Source organism: Ornithodoros turicata, chromosome 8 (assembly GCF_037126465.1).
Source record: "Ornithodoros turicata isolate Travis chromosome 8, ASM3712646v1, whole genome shotgun sequence".
NCBI classification, from domain to species: Eukaryota; Metazoa; Arthropoda; class Arachnida; order Ixodida; family Argasidae; genus Ornithodoros; species Ornithodoros turicata.
In genome coordinates, this window is record NC_088208.1 from 13,268,020 (window position 1) to 13,280,487 (window position 12,468).

General features: G+C 44.3%; 1 protein-coding gene across 1 annotated transcript; it reads right to left on the reverse strand.

Annotated features, from left to right (window-relative positions):
• Positions 1-1,500: 1,500 nt before the first annotated feature.
• On the reverse strand, positions 1,501-4,354 carry LOC135365963 (uncharacterized). The gene is made up of 2 exons (XM_064598607.1): positions 1,676-4,354; positions 1,501-1,615 (listed from the first exon to the last, which is right to left on the reverse strand). Exons 1-2 carry the CDS (start codon positions 4,266-4,268, stop codon positions 1,602-1,604), a joined length of 2,607 nt encoding a protein of 868 aa, XP_064454677.1. The 5' UTR covers positions 4,269-4,354; the 3' UTR covers positions 1,501-1,601.
• Between the last annotated feature and the right edge of the window lie 8,114 nt (positions 4,355-12,468).

Genomic DNA, 12,468 nt, shown 5'->3' on the forward strand with positions numbered 1-12,468 from the left:
CCTGCTGAGACAAGGCGTGGGCGGAGCTTTCGAAGCTGACCTGGGACACAGGCGGAGCGGGCAGTTCCGAGAAGCCGGAGAAATTGACGACTGCCATGTCCAGGTCCGTCAGGTATTGTCCAAGGTATTGTCCGGGTCACCACTGTAGTGCTACTGAAGACTAACGAGACCAGACAACAACATGGCGGTGGAATTGCCAGGTCAGAGCGAGAGCTCGGGCTGAGCGAGGCAAGGCTATTTATTATTCGCGCCTTGATGTGATGGCGCTGGCAATGCCGCCACATGCTATTCCATTAAAAAAAATAAAAATAAAACGAAGAATAAATAGAAAGGAAAGGACGAAGAGGAAAAGGTGAGTCTCCGTAAAAAGGAGGAAAAACAAAAACGAAAAGAAAGAAGGGAAGGAAAAAAAATAGCAACGAAGAAAGAAGAAAGAGAAGAAAGAAGAAAGAGAAGGAAAAAAAAGAAGAAGAAAGAAAACGAAGGTGAGGCTCCTGGAGCGCGCAGCTCAGAGCTTAGAGGCCAGGCCAGTGCACTTCAGAAAGTGCAGTAAAGCAGTTGTGACGGCCCACTGTTGGTGCTGAGGCACAGGGCCAAGAAGTGCGGCCAGCGTGAGCTGGTTGTGCCCGAAACGTTCGAGGCAGCGGAAAAGGGTATCGCGATGGTTGGTGTACTTGGGGCAGGTCAGCAGGAGGTGGGATGTGTCCGCAACCACTTCGCAAGCATCGCAGAGGGCCGAGATCTGCCTCCCCATCATGCGCTGGACCGGTGGCGTGTATGCCAGTAGTATAGGAGGGACCGCTATAAGAACATCCTTTTTCTAATCCAGTTCTAGGAATTTCTAATCCAACACAAGCCAGTTCTAATCCCTCTGGTTAGTGGCCCCACTTTGATTGACAGGCCCCTTTTTGGCTCGCCCATTCATGCTGATTGGTTTGAGATGACCCCACTTCGATTTACAGGCCCCTTGTTTGGCTCCACCCCTTCACGCTGATTGGTTCAAAATGACCCCACTTTGATTGACAGGCCCCCCTTTTGGCTCCGCCCACTTCACGCCGATTGGCCCCTCCAAACCTACTGATTGCTGATTGATCCATCCACTTCGCGCTGATTGGCTCCTTCTAGGACAGCTGATCGACCAACCCAGTGACCCCACTACAGCTCTATCTTAGACAAACAAAAGGAATACATTGCAACGTTTATTGAGTACATCATGGCTGTCTTGGAGAGATTGATTCCTTTGATGCTGGGCATGGTTCCTCAGAAGTGACGAATCATGTAGGTGTCTCTGGGACAGCGGCTAAGAAAAGTTTCATCCTCCGTGAGTTGACACATTCCACGCGCACTGGACGCTTACGTCCAGTGGTTGAAGGCACGTGCGTAGCGATCCAGTAGCGTTCTTGTCCGGCTTAATGTTGGACCGCATAGGTACCACATACCAATCTGTGATAGTGAAGATATCACCAGGGCATTCAAGCGGGTAGGTGTGCTTATCTTTCTCGAGCTTCATGCGTCTTCAGTTGCAGGTGTCCAGCGCCAGCGTGCATGAGACGAGCGAGAAGAGAACGAGCTACCATATCCTTCCACTGGTCCAACTGACGCTACTCCTTCTCATCTGAGGAGAGAAAGAATGCCCAGTTAAATCACGCTATCTCCGTCATACACTCAAGCTTACCATATTCGCAGCTTCCGTATGGGTAGGAGTCGATGTCATTGTAGAGGTATCGTTTGTCGTCGTACGCCATCAGACTTCTTTTCACATTTCTGATGGTGTACATGCACTGTTTCTTTCCCACTATTGACACCTGTTCGTGCGATACACTAGTGTGCTTGAACAGGGTATCGTGGTACGTATCATGGAGGAGGTGTTTGCGCACAATGTTCTTTTTTACCCCTTTAGCTCTTGCAATTTGTTTTCCCCCAGCTAGTTTGATGGAGTACATTTTGGCTTTCAAGCATATTACTTCTTCGATAGGTACACTACCAGTTTCGCTTTTGAATGCCCCAAGTCTTCCACGATTCTTTTCACTGTACAGTGGATGATCCCGATCAAAGGAAGACAAATCTAAGTGGTCGTCGGCGATCACACGTAACTGATCTTCGTAATCCTTGCAGAATAGGCCGAGGATCAGAGAATCCGTGTCAAAGTAGCAGGTAATCACCGGACAAGTGAGCTTGCTCAGCAAAGTTTCGTAATAGAACGAGTACATCGTTAATTTACTCAGTTCTAAAATCGTGAAGCCAATCTGCAAGGGGAAATCACATCGCACTTTTCTTTTGCGCATTTCGTACATGACACAATCGGGGGACAAAATTTCCATTCGCACGCATTCTGCCCGACTCCCGAGGCGACTCGCCGTCTCCTCATCGAAGGCTACTCGAATATCCCTCATGTTAAATTTATTTAAAAGCGTTCTTCCGAAGACCGCATTATTTGAGATTTTATAGAAATTTTTTTCAAACGTCGTGCCTGAGGCAACGCGCCTGGCAACATTGTCCTCAATGTAGGGACGCAGGAATGGTGCCTGACGAAATTTTAGGATTCGGTGAATTTTTGTCACCCTCATGCCCAATCTACAGTAGAGTGCGAGCAGTGCGTAATGAACGACATACTCGACCTTGTCCTTGCACGTCAGCAACAGCTTTTTGCTGTTAGCTGGCTGATACATTAATTCTTCGAGAAGACCTCGCTGGAATGGCGAGAGCCATTCCTCCGGGACCACAGCCTTCTCGGGAGCCAGGGGGAAGTACCGCGTTAGAGCGTGGATAGATTTTGGATACTCCAAGTCGCACACATACACGTACCCCACCTCCGAATCCGTGGGGTGACGCATAAAATCCACAGAGCTAAAATCCTCGACCCACTCGAAATCGCCGACGGGGAGGTGCTTTACCATACTGAATCCATAAAGATTGTTGCAATCTATGTATGATATGTACACCTCCTCTTTATCGGGATCATAGCCACTACACAGAGGGTTGTTGGCACGTAAATGACGCCTGCTCGCCTGACAGAGCCCGCCCCTAACACCCGACTCGATTGTTCTGTACATGTCCTCGTCGATGATTAACTCCAATTTTGCCTGCGTGTAATTTAGAGCACATTGCCACGAATAGGATGCCAGAGAAACACAATGAAGCAATTCTAATCCACGCGCGTCGTAGCACAGTCGTCGAAAGTGCTGCATCACGTCCGCATGTAATAGGGCATCCGTTTTCAGGTACAGTGCATTATAATCCCTCAGATTCGAGCATCCAAAATGTTCAAATACTTGCAGCGCATACTGGTAGTCTTCCTCGCTTATATCCTCCCCAGTGAGATCATTTCGGAAGGCAGATTTTGCCGGCAGAGCCAATTCGTCGTACACCGCAAAAGAATTAACGTGGCTGTATGGGAATACACCTTTACGAAGCAGAATTTCGTAGTCGTTTCCAAATACCTGCTTCAGGCACTGGAACGCCTCTGCGCCCCCCATGGATTTGACGGTTTCCACGAGCTCCCCCAGCGACGAATTTAGGTACTGCATGGTATCTCTGAATAGGAAGGTGCCAATTTCGAACGATCGAATTTTTTCCATGGAACTGGCAACGATGAAGGGAGCTCGCTTCCACCCGAGAAGGTGAAATTCCCGCAGCAGTCCGGCCAAATCGTAGGCCAGATTGTGCACCATGATCGGTAATTTTTCTCTCGTCGTGCACGCCACATTACAGGGGCTGCACAGCGTCGCAATGTAATTTGTGTCCCCGGTAGTACATCGTTTGGAATGGTCGTGATGACGGACACGGGGTAGATCTCGCGTGAACTCCCGTTTACAGTACGCGCAATGGGTGGCAGCTCTGTGCTCGGCCCGTTGCTCATCATTCAGCACCATTGTGGCGGGGCAGGCATTCAGGGCAACCATCTCGTCCCGCATTTCCATCAAAGCCTTCACGCACTGCCTCGCGGAATCTTCACCGTGGTGCGTCCTGACACGCATCACCTTCGAGTCGTGGGTGCGCACGAGCACGGCACAGAAGCTAGAGGTGACGTGACGCTGCATGCCAACACCACTGGGCGCGAGTACGCTCTCCGTGTCCAACGCGACGACGTAGTTGTACTGCTGCTTGTACTGTATTTTATTAAATTCTACAAAATTTTTGCCAGGTTCGCAAAATTCCAATAAGATTTCGTTCACGTCCGCGCACAGGCGACGATGTTTCGCCATGCTCTTTTCCTCGTTAAAAGAGCGCGTGCAACGTTCGCATACGAAACACCTATTGTCTCTCATCAGTAATCGTTCGAGGGACTTGATTCCAAAAAAATGTTCATCTATAGCCAATAAGTGAATTTTCTTTTCACACTCGAGTTTTGGGGGTCGCGACACATGCACTCCCTGATCGACGTACTCGTACACATACACGGATATCTTGTTTTTGTCTTCGAATTCGTCCAGATCAGAAAATGAAACGGGGAAGTGAGTAGGCCACCAGTAATCTACTGCATAATTTTCACATTTTTTCCACGAATTCCTTTCCTGTGGGTGCAGGAGAGCGAGCGTATTGTATTTAAAACATTCGCCCTCCTTGCGTGCTGGTAAATGGATATTCGTTAACACGTTCCTGCGTTCAGCCAGATTCGTGGGAAGTACCCCATTGCACCCGAATTTTTTAGTTTTCACAGCGGAGATACACATTTGAACTTTTTGGACGTCAGCGGATACAAACCCACTACCCTCGCGCTGGTAATTTTCAATGCGCCCGGTGGACTCCTGAATCACATCCATCAAAGTATTTGCGATAGCTCCGTCGCTGTGGACTTCGCGAGCAAGCGCCATAAAATGAGCTATGTGTGCGGTTACATCCCCTCGATTTTCTTTCATCATTAGGACGTCAGAACAAATGCAAAACCTAAAGGGTATTCTTTGCGCTCGCAAAATAGCAATTATATTGTGGAGGTGGTTCATTAAATATTGTCGCAAGTCCTCTACTCCCTGATCGTGAACAGATGCCAATAGCACAAACGCTTTGACGATACCTCGAAATGCGCTATCAGTTTGAAAGAAAGGCAGGAAGGAAATGTCCACATAGGGATGTGATCGCTCGACGTGAGCGTGCAATGTGGCAGGTGAAATGTCTGGAGAAGATGATGAATTCTCTTCCAATAGCTCATCATCCCCGATATCATGAGGATCAAAAAAGCAGAACACGCATCTAGGCACTGAAAAAAAGAAGAAACACTAAGAAAACGTGCACCACAAAGCGTGAATGAAAAATACTTACTCTTGAAGCGAGCTCCGCACACTCCCGAAGCGATGCGAAGACTGCTGCCCCTTTACACATCCTCCCCATTTATATAGCGGCGACCTCGCTGCATGCCCCAACATGCACGGGTGCGGCGAGTCGTCATAGCCTAAAAATAACCTGCTCTGCATGTTCAAGGTCGCAGTTTGCCCTTGGCTTCACGTAATGCTCCGTCCGCCTACACCATTGCCGCACCTGAGCGCAAAGTTCGCTCTCATCACATGTCATTCCGATATGCAAGTTGCTTTCATGATCAGGCACACAACCATCCCTTTTTGGCTGTGGAATTTCAATAATATTACTTAAAAGAAACAAATTGCAGTGAAATGCTGATTCATCTCAGACAGGAATTTCTACCCGCAGTGTTAAACCCTCAGATACCAGCATTTCTGCTCAAATACCAAAATAGCTATGACTTCGAAAATTAAACACATGCTAAACAAACTACCATCAACTCCTATCAGATAATTATTGCATAATGCTAAATACTCAATTGCATTACCCCTGCGTGAAGAAAGCACAGGACAAGGGTACACAAATTCACTTAAGCGATGAGGGAAAAGGCTTAAGACCTCAGGTCACCACACAACGCTACGCGGCTAACACAAGATAACAACAAGATACTAGCGGCGGGTAAAATCGTAACACTGCTAAACAAGCCCCAACATGCCATGATGACGTCACAAACCACGAAAAAAGCACACACGCGCGCGCACACAGCAGCTCAGGAATGCATAAAGAGAGGTGCTTTATTGGAATTTCTACTCCTGGCTCAGACACCAACATTTCTGCTCAAATTCCCATAACTGCAAGATTAAGCGCTGCTTACTTCATCGAGCACCCAATAAAATCTAACAAACAAAAAACAAACAAACCCACTTTCCGTAATAGAACACTATTCAGCTTTACCAAGCGATTTTCTTCTGCTTTAGCAGTGAAACAAGAAAAGAGCCGTGAAAAATTACACGTACTTTTGCTTGAATAGCTATAACTGCAAAAAAAGAAGAAAAAATCGAAGCACATGCTAATAAACTAAGAAAAAGACACTCATGTCTGGTATGTGATAGTACCACATACACAGACGCATTGCCCTTGCGTTAAGAAAGCACAGGACAGGGATACGAAAATTTCCTTAGGTGAGCAGGGAAAAGGCTTAAGACCTCAGGTCACCACACAACGCTACGCGGCTAGCACAAGATAACAACAAGATACTAGCGGCTGGTTAAATTGTAACACTGCTAAACAAGCCCCAACATGTCATGATGACGTCACAAACAAGGAAAAAAGCACACGCGCGCGCGCACACAGCAGCTCAGGAATGCACAAGGAGAGGTGCTTTATTGGAATTTCTGCTCCTGGCTCAGACACCAACATTTCTCCTCAAATACCCATAACTGCAAGATTAAGCACCGCTTACTTCATCGAGCACCCAATAAAATCTAACAAACAAAAAACAAACAAACCCACTTTCCGTAATAGAACACTATTCAGCTTTACCAAGCGATTTTCTTCTGCTTTAGCAGTGAAACAAGAAAAGAGCCGTGAAAAATTACACGTACTTTTGCTTGAATAGCTATAACTGCAAAAAAAGAAGAAAAAAAAATCGAAGCACATGCTAATAAATGGAGAAAAATGCACTCATTTCTCCTATCAGATAATTATTGCATAATGCTACATACACAGTCGCGTTGTCCCTGTGTAAAGAAAGCACAGGACAAGGGTACACAAATTGAATTGAGAAAATCACTTCTACTCGCGCAGCATAATACGATATACGCAGATTTTTTTTTTTTTTTTTTTTTTTTACGGGCGAAAATTGCAATAAGAAGCCACTGCCATGCACGTGCAACAACCCTTATTTTTTATACCAACATTTCATGCAATACCACATAAATTTATCACTCGAGTCACACGAAAAGGCATACACAATGTACTTACTGGTTAAGTGGGGTCAGAGTTGCACACACACACACACAACACAGACACAACGAGTGACAGTGAAAAATAAGAAATTACACGTACTTCTGCTCGAATAGGAAAGTGTCAAGCATGACAAAACACATTTTCTACCACCAGAAAATTATTAAACAGAATAATACAATATTCGCAAAAATTAAGCTTGTGTGGCAAACACACAACCTGAGGAAGACACCTATTCACATCTGCTTTCTGAATTTGTTATACATGCGTGAGCGATTCGATAAGAATATAAAGCACGCTGCTTGGAGAAAGCATATATCATGTGTAGCTCAGTCTACTCTATTGAAAATGCGATAAACCTTATTTTTCAAACAAAAAATCACGGTCGGCATAATATACGACAATGTCGGCAATATCACTGAAGTCAAACACATTGAACTTACTTGTCAAGTGGGGTCTCAGCTGCACAAACGCGCACGCACACTCACACACATTTTTAGTGCCTCACAACGAGCAAAAACACAAGGTCTATTCACAGCCACATAAATTCATATTATTCCTCACGTCAATAATTATCCAACCATCGTCAAAACGGGGAACACGCATATGCCAATACGAAACAATAGGCCTTCCCGCCGGATGTAATACGATATCGCCAGTCGACCGTCCCAAAGCAGAAAAGAAACACAGCATCTCAGGAATGCATGTTGCCTATACATCCAAGAACAGCGTGCAGCAATTATAATACAGAATGGGATTCATTTCTTTGTACTTTTGTTTGCTTGCATATAAATATTTCACAAGAAATATTACAGAGTGTAAAAGGAGAACAGCATTCACTACACCCTGTAGCTCTCATCATTTTAAAAAAACCAGTTTTCATATGTTCATAATCACACTACCATTCACTAAATAGGGGAGTCACTAATGATTCAAATAAGATAAAATATCATTCCATCATCATTGATTGCAAACTTCACGCAAGAATAAGCAACTGCTGCGCGTCGTATTTTTCTTATAAGAAACACCAAATAGACTCAATCTCGCCATGTTAAACACCAACAGCAATTTCGTATTTATTTTTGTCGTTTCCAGCAGATCATTACTTTGTGCGAGTCATCAAAAATTAAAAAACTCTCGGATCTGCTGCTGTTAAAGTGATAAAACAGTGTGCCCGCACGGGGGAAACGATAACAGAGCGCGCGTCATTGCGTCAAGCGTGTCCTAACTGCGTGAACGGGTCCGATGCGGCTCACGTGTTGGCGCGTTTCGAGGGCACTGTTTTATCACTTTAACAGCAGCAGATCCGAGAGTTTTTTAATTTTTGATGACTCGCACAAAGTAATGATCTGCTGGAAACGACAAAAATAAATACAAAATTGCTGTTGGTGTTTAACATGGCGAGATTGAGTCTATTTGGTGTTTCTTATAAGAAAAATACGACGCGCAGCAGTTGCTTATTCTTGCGTGAAGTTTGCAATCAATGATGATGGAATGATATTTTATCTTATTTGAATCATTAGTGACTCCCCTATTTAGTGAATGGTAGTGTGATTATGAACATATGAAAACTGGTTTTTTAAAAATGATGAGAGCTACAGGGTGTAGTGAATGCTGTTCTCCTTTTACACTCTGTAATATTTCTTGTGAAATATTTATATGCAAGCAAACAAAAGTACAAAGAAATGAATCCCATTCTGTATTATAATTGCTGCACGCTGTTCTTGGATGTATAGGCAACATGCATTCCTGAGATGCTGTGTTTCTTTTCTGCTTTGGGACGGTCGACTGGCGATATCGTATTACATCCGGCGGGAAGGCCTATTGTTTCGTATTGGCATATGCGTGTTCCCCGTTTTGACGATGGTTGGATAATTATTGACGTGAGGAATAATATGAATTTATGTGGCTGTGAATAGACCTTGTGTTTTTGCTCGTTGTGAGGCACTAAAAATGTGTGTGAGTGTGCGTGCGCGTTTGTGCAGCTGAGACCCCACTTGACAAGTAAGTTCAATGTGTTTGACTTCAGTGATATTGCCGACATTGTCGTATATTATGCCGACCGTGATTTTTTGTTTGAAAAATAAGGTTTATCGCATTTTCAATAGAGTAGACTGAGCTACACATGATATATGCTTTCTCCAAGCAGCGTGCTTTATATTCTTATCGAATCGCTCACGCATGTATAACAAATTCAGAAAGCAGATGTGAATAGGTGTCTTCCTCAGGTTGTGTGTTTGCCACACAAGCTTAATTTTTGCGAATATTGTATTATTCTGTTTAATAATTTTCTGGTGGTAGAAAATGTGTTTTGTCATGCTTGACACTTTCCTATTCGAGCAGAAGTACGTGTAATTTCTTATTTTTCACTGTCACTCGTTGTGTCTGTGTTGTGTGTGTGTGTGTGTGCAACTCTGACCCCACTTAACCAGTAAGTACATTGTGTATGCCTTTTCGTGTGACTCGAGTGATAAATTTATGTGGTATTGCATGAAATGTTGGTATAAAAAATAAGGGTTGTTGCACGTGCATGGCAGTGGCTTCTTATTGCAATTTTCGCCCGTAAAAAAAAAAAAAAAAAAAAATCTGCGTATATCGTATTATGCTGCGCGAGTAGAAGTGATTTTCTCAATTCAATTTGTGTACCCTTGTCCTGTGCTTTCTTTACACAGGGACAACGCGACTGTGTATGTAGCATCATGCAATAATTATCTGATAGGAGAAATGAGTGCATTTTTCTCCATTTATTAGCATGTGCTTCGATTTTTTTTTCTTCTTTTTTTGCAGTTATAGCTATTCAAGCAAAAGTACGTGTAATTTTTCACGGCTCTTTTCTTGTTTCACTGCTAAAGCAGAAGAAAATCGCTTGGTAAAGCTGAATAGTGTTCTATTACGGAAAGTGGGTTTGTTTGTTTTTTGTTTGTTAGATTTTATTGGGTGCTCGATGAAGTAAGCGGTGCTTAATCTTGCAGTTATGGGTATTTGAGGAGAAATGTTGGTGTCTGAGCCAGGAGCAGAAATTCCAATAAAGCACCTCTCCTTGTGCATTCCTGAGCTGCTGTGTGCGCGCGCGCGTGTGCTTTTTTCCTTGTTTGTGACGTCATCATGACATGTTGGGGCTTGTTTAGCAGTGTTACAATTTAACCAGCCGCTAGTATCTTGTTGTTATCTTGTGCTAGCCGCGTAGCGTTGTGTGGTGACCTGAGGTCTTAAGCCTTTTCCCTGCTCACCTAAGGAAATTTTCGTATCCCTGTCCTGTGCTTTCTTAACGCAAGGGCAATGCGTCTGTGTATGTGGTACTATCACATACCAGACATGAGTGTCTTTTTCTTAGTTTATTAGCATGTGCTTCGATTTTTTCTTCTTTTTTTGCAGTTATAGCTATTCAAGCAAAAGTACGTGTAATTTTTCACGGCTCTTTTCTTGTTTCACTGCTAAAGCAGAAGAAAATCGCTTGGTAAAGCTGAATAGTGTTCTATTACGGAAAGTGGGTTTGTTTGTTTTTTGTTTGTTAGATTTTATTGGGTGCTCGATGAAGTAAGCAGCGCTTAATCTTGCAGTTATGGGAATTTGAGCAGAAATGTTGGTGTCTGAGCCAGGAGTAGAAATTCCAATAAAGCACCTCTCTTATGCATTCCTGAGCTGCTGTGTGCGCGCGCGTGTGTGCTTTTTTCGTGGTTTGTGACGTCATCATGGCATGTTGGGGCTTGTTTAGCAGTGTTACGATTTTACCCGCCGCTAGTATCTTGTTGTTATCTTGTGTTAGCCGCGTAGCGTTGTGTGGTGACCTGAGGTCTTAAGCCTTTTCCCTCATCGCTTAAGTGAATTTGTGTACCCTTGTCCTGTGCTTTCTTCACGCAGGGGTAATGCAATTGAGTATTTAGCATTATGCAATAATTATCTGATAGGAGTTGATGGTAGTTTGTTTAGCATGTGTTTAATTTTCGAAGTCATAGCTATTTTGGTATTTGAGCAGAAATGCTGGTATCTGAGGGTTTAACACTGCGGGTAGAAATTCCTGTCTGAGATGAATCAGCATTTCACTGCAATTTGTTTCTTTTAAGTAATATTATTGAAATTCCACAGCCAAAAAGGGATGGTTGTGTGCCTGATCATGAAAGCAACTTGCATATCGGAATGACATGTGATGAGAGCGAACTTTGCGCTCAGGTGCGGCAATGGTGTAGGCGGACGGAGCATTACGTGAAGCCAAGGGCAAACTGCGACCTTGAACATGCAGAGCAGGTTATTTTTAGGCTATGACGACTCGCCGCACCCGTGCATGTTGGGGCATGCAGCGAGGTCGCCGCTATATAAATGGGGAGGATGTGTAAAGGGGCAGCAGTCTTCGCATCGCTTCGGGAGTGTGCGGAGCTCGCTTCAAGAGTAAGTATTTTTCATTCACGCTTTGTGGTGCACGTTTTCTTAGTGTTTCTTCTTTTTTTCAGTGCCTAGATGCGTGTTCTGCTTTTTTGATCCTCATGATATCGGGGATGATGAGCTATTGGAAGAGAATTCATCATCTTCTCCAGACATTTCACCTGCCACATTGCACGCTCACGTCGAGCGATCACATCCCTATGTGGACATTTCCTTCCTGCCTTTCTTTCAAACTGATAGCGCATTTCGAGGTATCGTCAAAGCGTTTGTGCTATTGGCATCTGTTCACGATCAGGGAGTAGAGGACTTGCGACAATATTTAATGAACCACCTCCACAATATAATTGCTATTTTGCGAGCGCAAAGAATACCCTTTAGGTTTTGCATTTGTTCTGACGTCCTAATGATGAAAGAAAATCGAGGGGATGTAACCGCACACATAGCTCATTTTATGGCGCTTGCTCGCGAAGTCCACAGCGACGGAGCTATCGCAAATACTTTGATGGATGTGATTCAGGAGTCCACCGGGCGCATTGAAAATTACCAGCGCGAGGGTAGTGGGTTTGTATCCGCTGACGTCCAAAAAGTTCAAATGTGTATCTCCGCTGTGAAAACTAAAAAATTCGGGTGCAATGGGGTACTTCCCACGAATCTGGCTGAACGCAGGAACGTGTTAACGAATATCCATTTACCAGCACGCAAGGAGGGCGAATGTTTTAAATACAATACGCTCGCTCTCCTGCACCCACAGGAAAGGAATTCGTGGAAAAAATGTGAAAATTATGCAGTAGATTACTGGTGGCCTACTCACTTCCCCGTTTCATTTTCTGATCTGGACGAATTCGAAGACAAAAACAAGCTATCCGTGTATGTGTACGAGTACGTCGA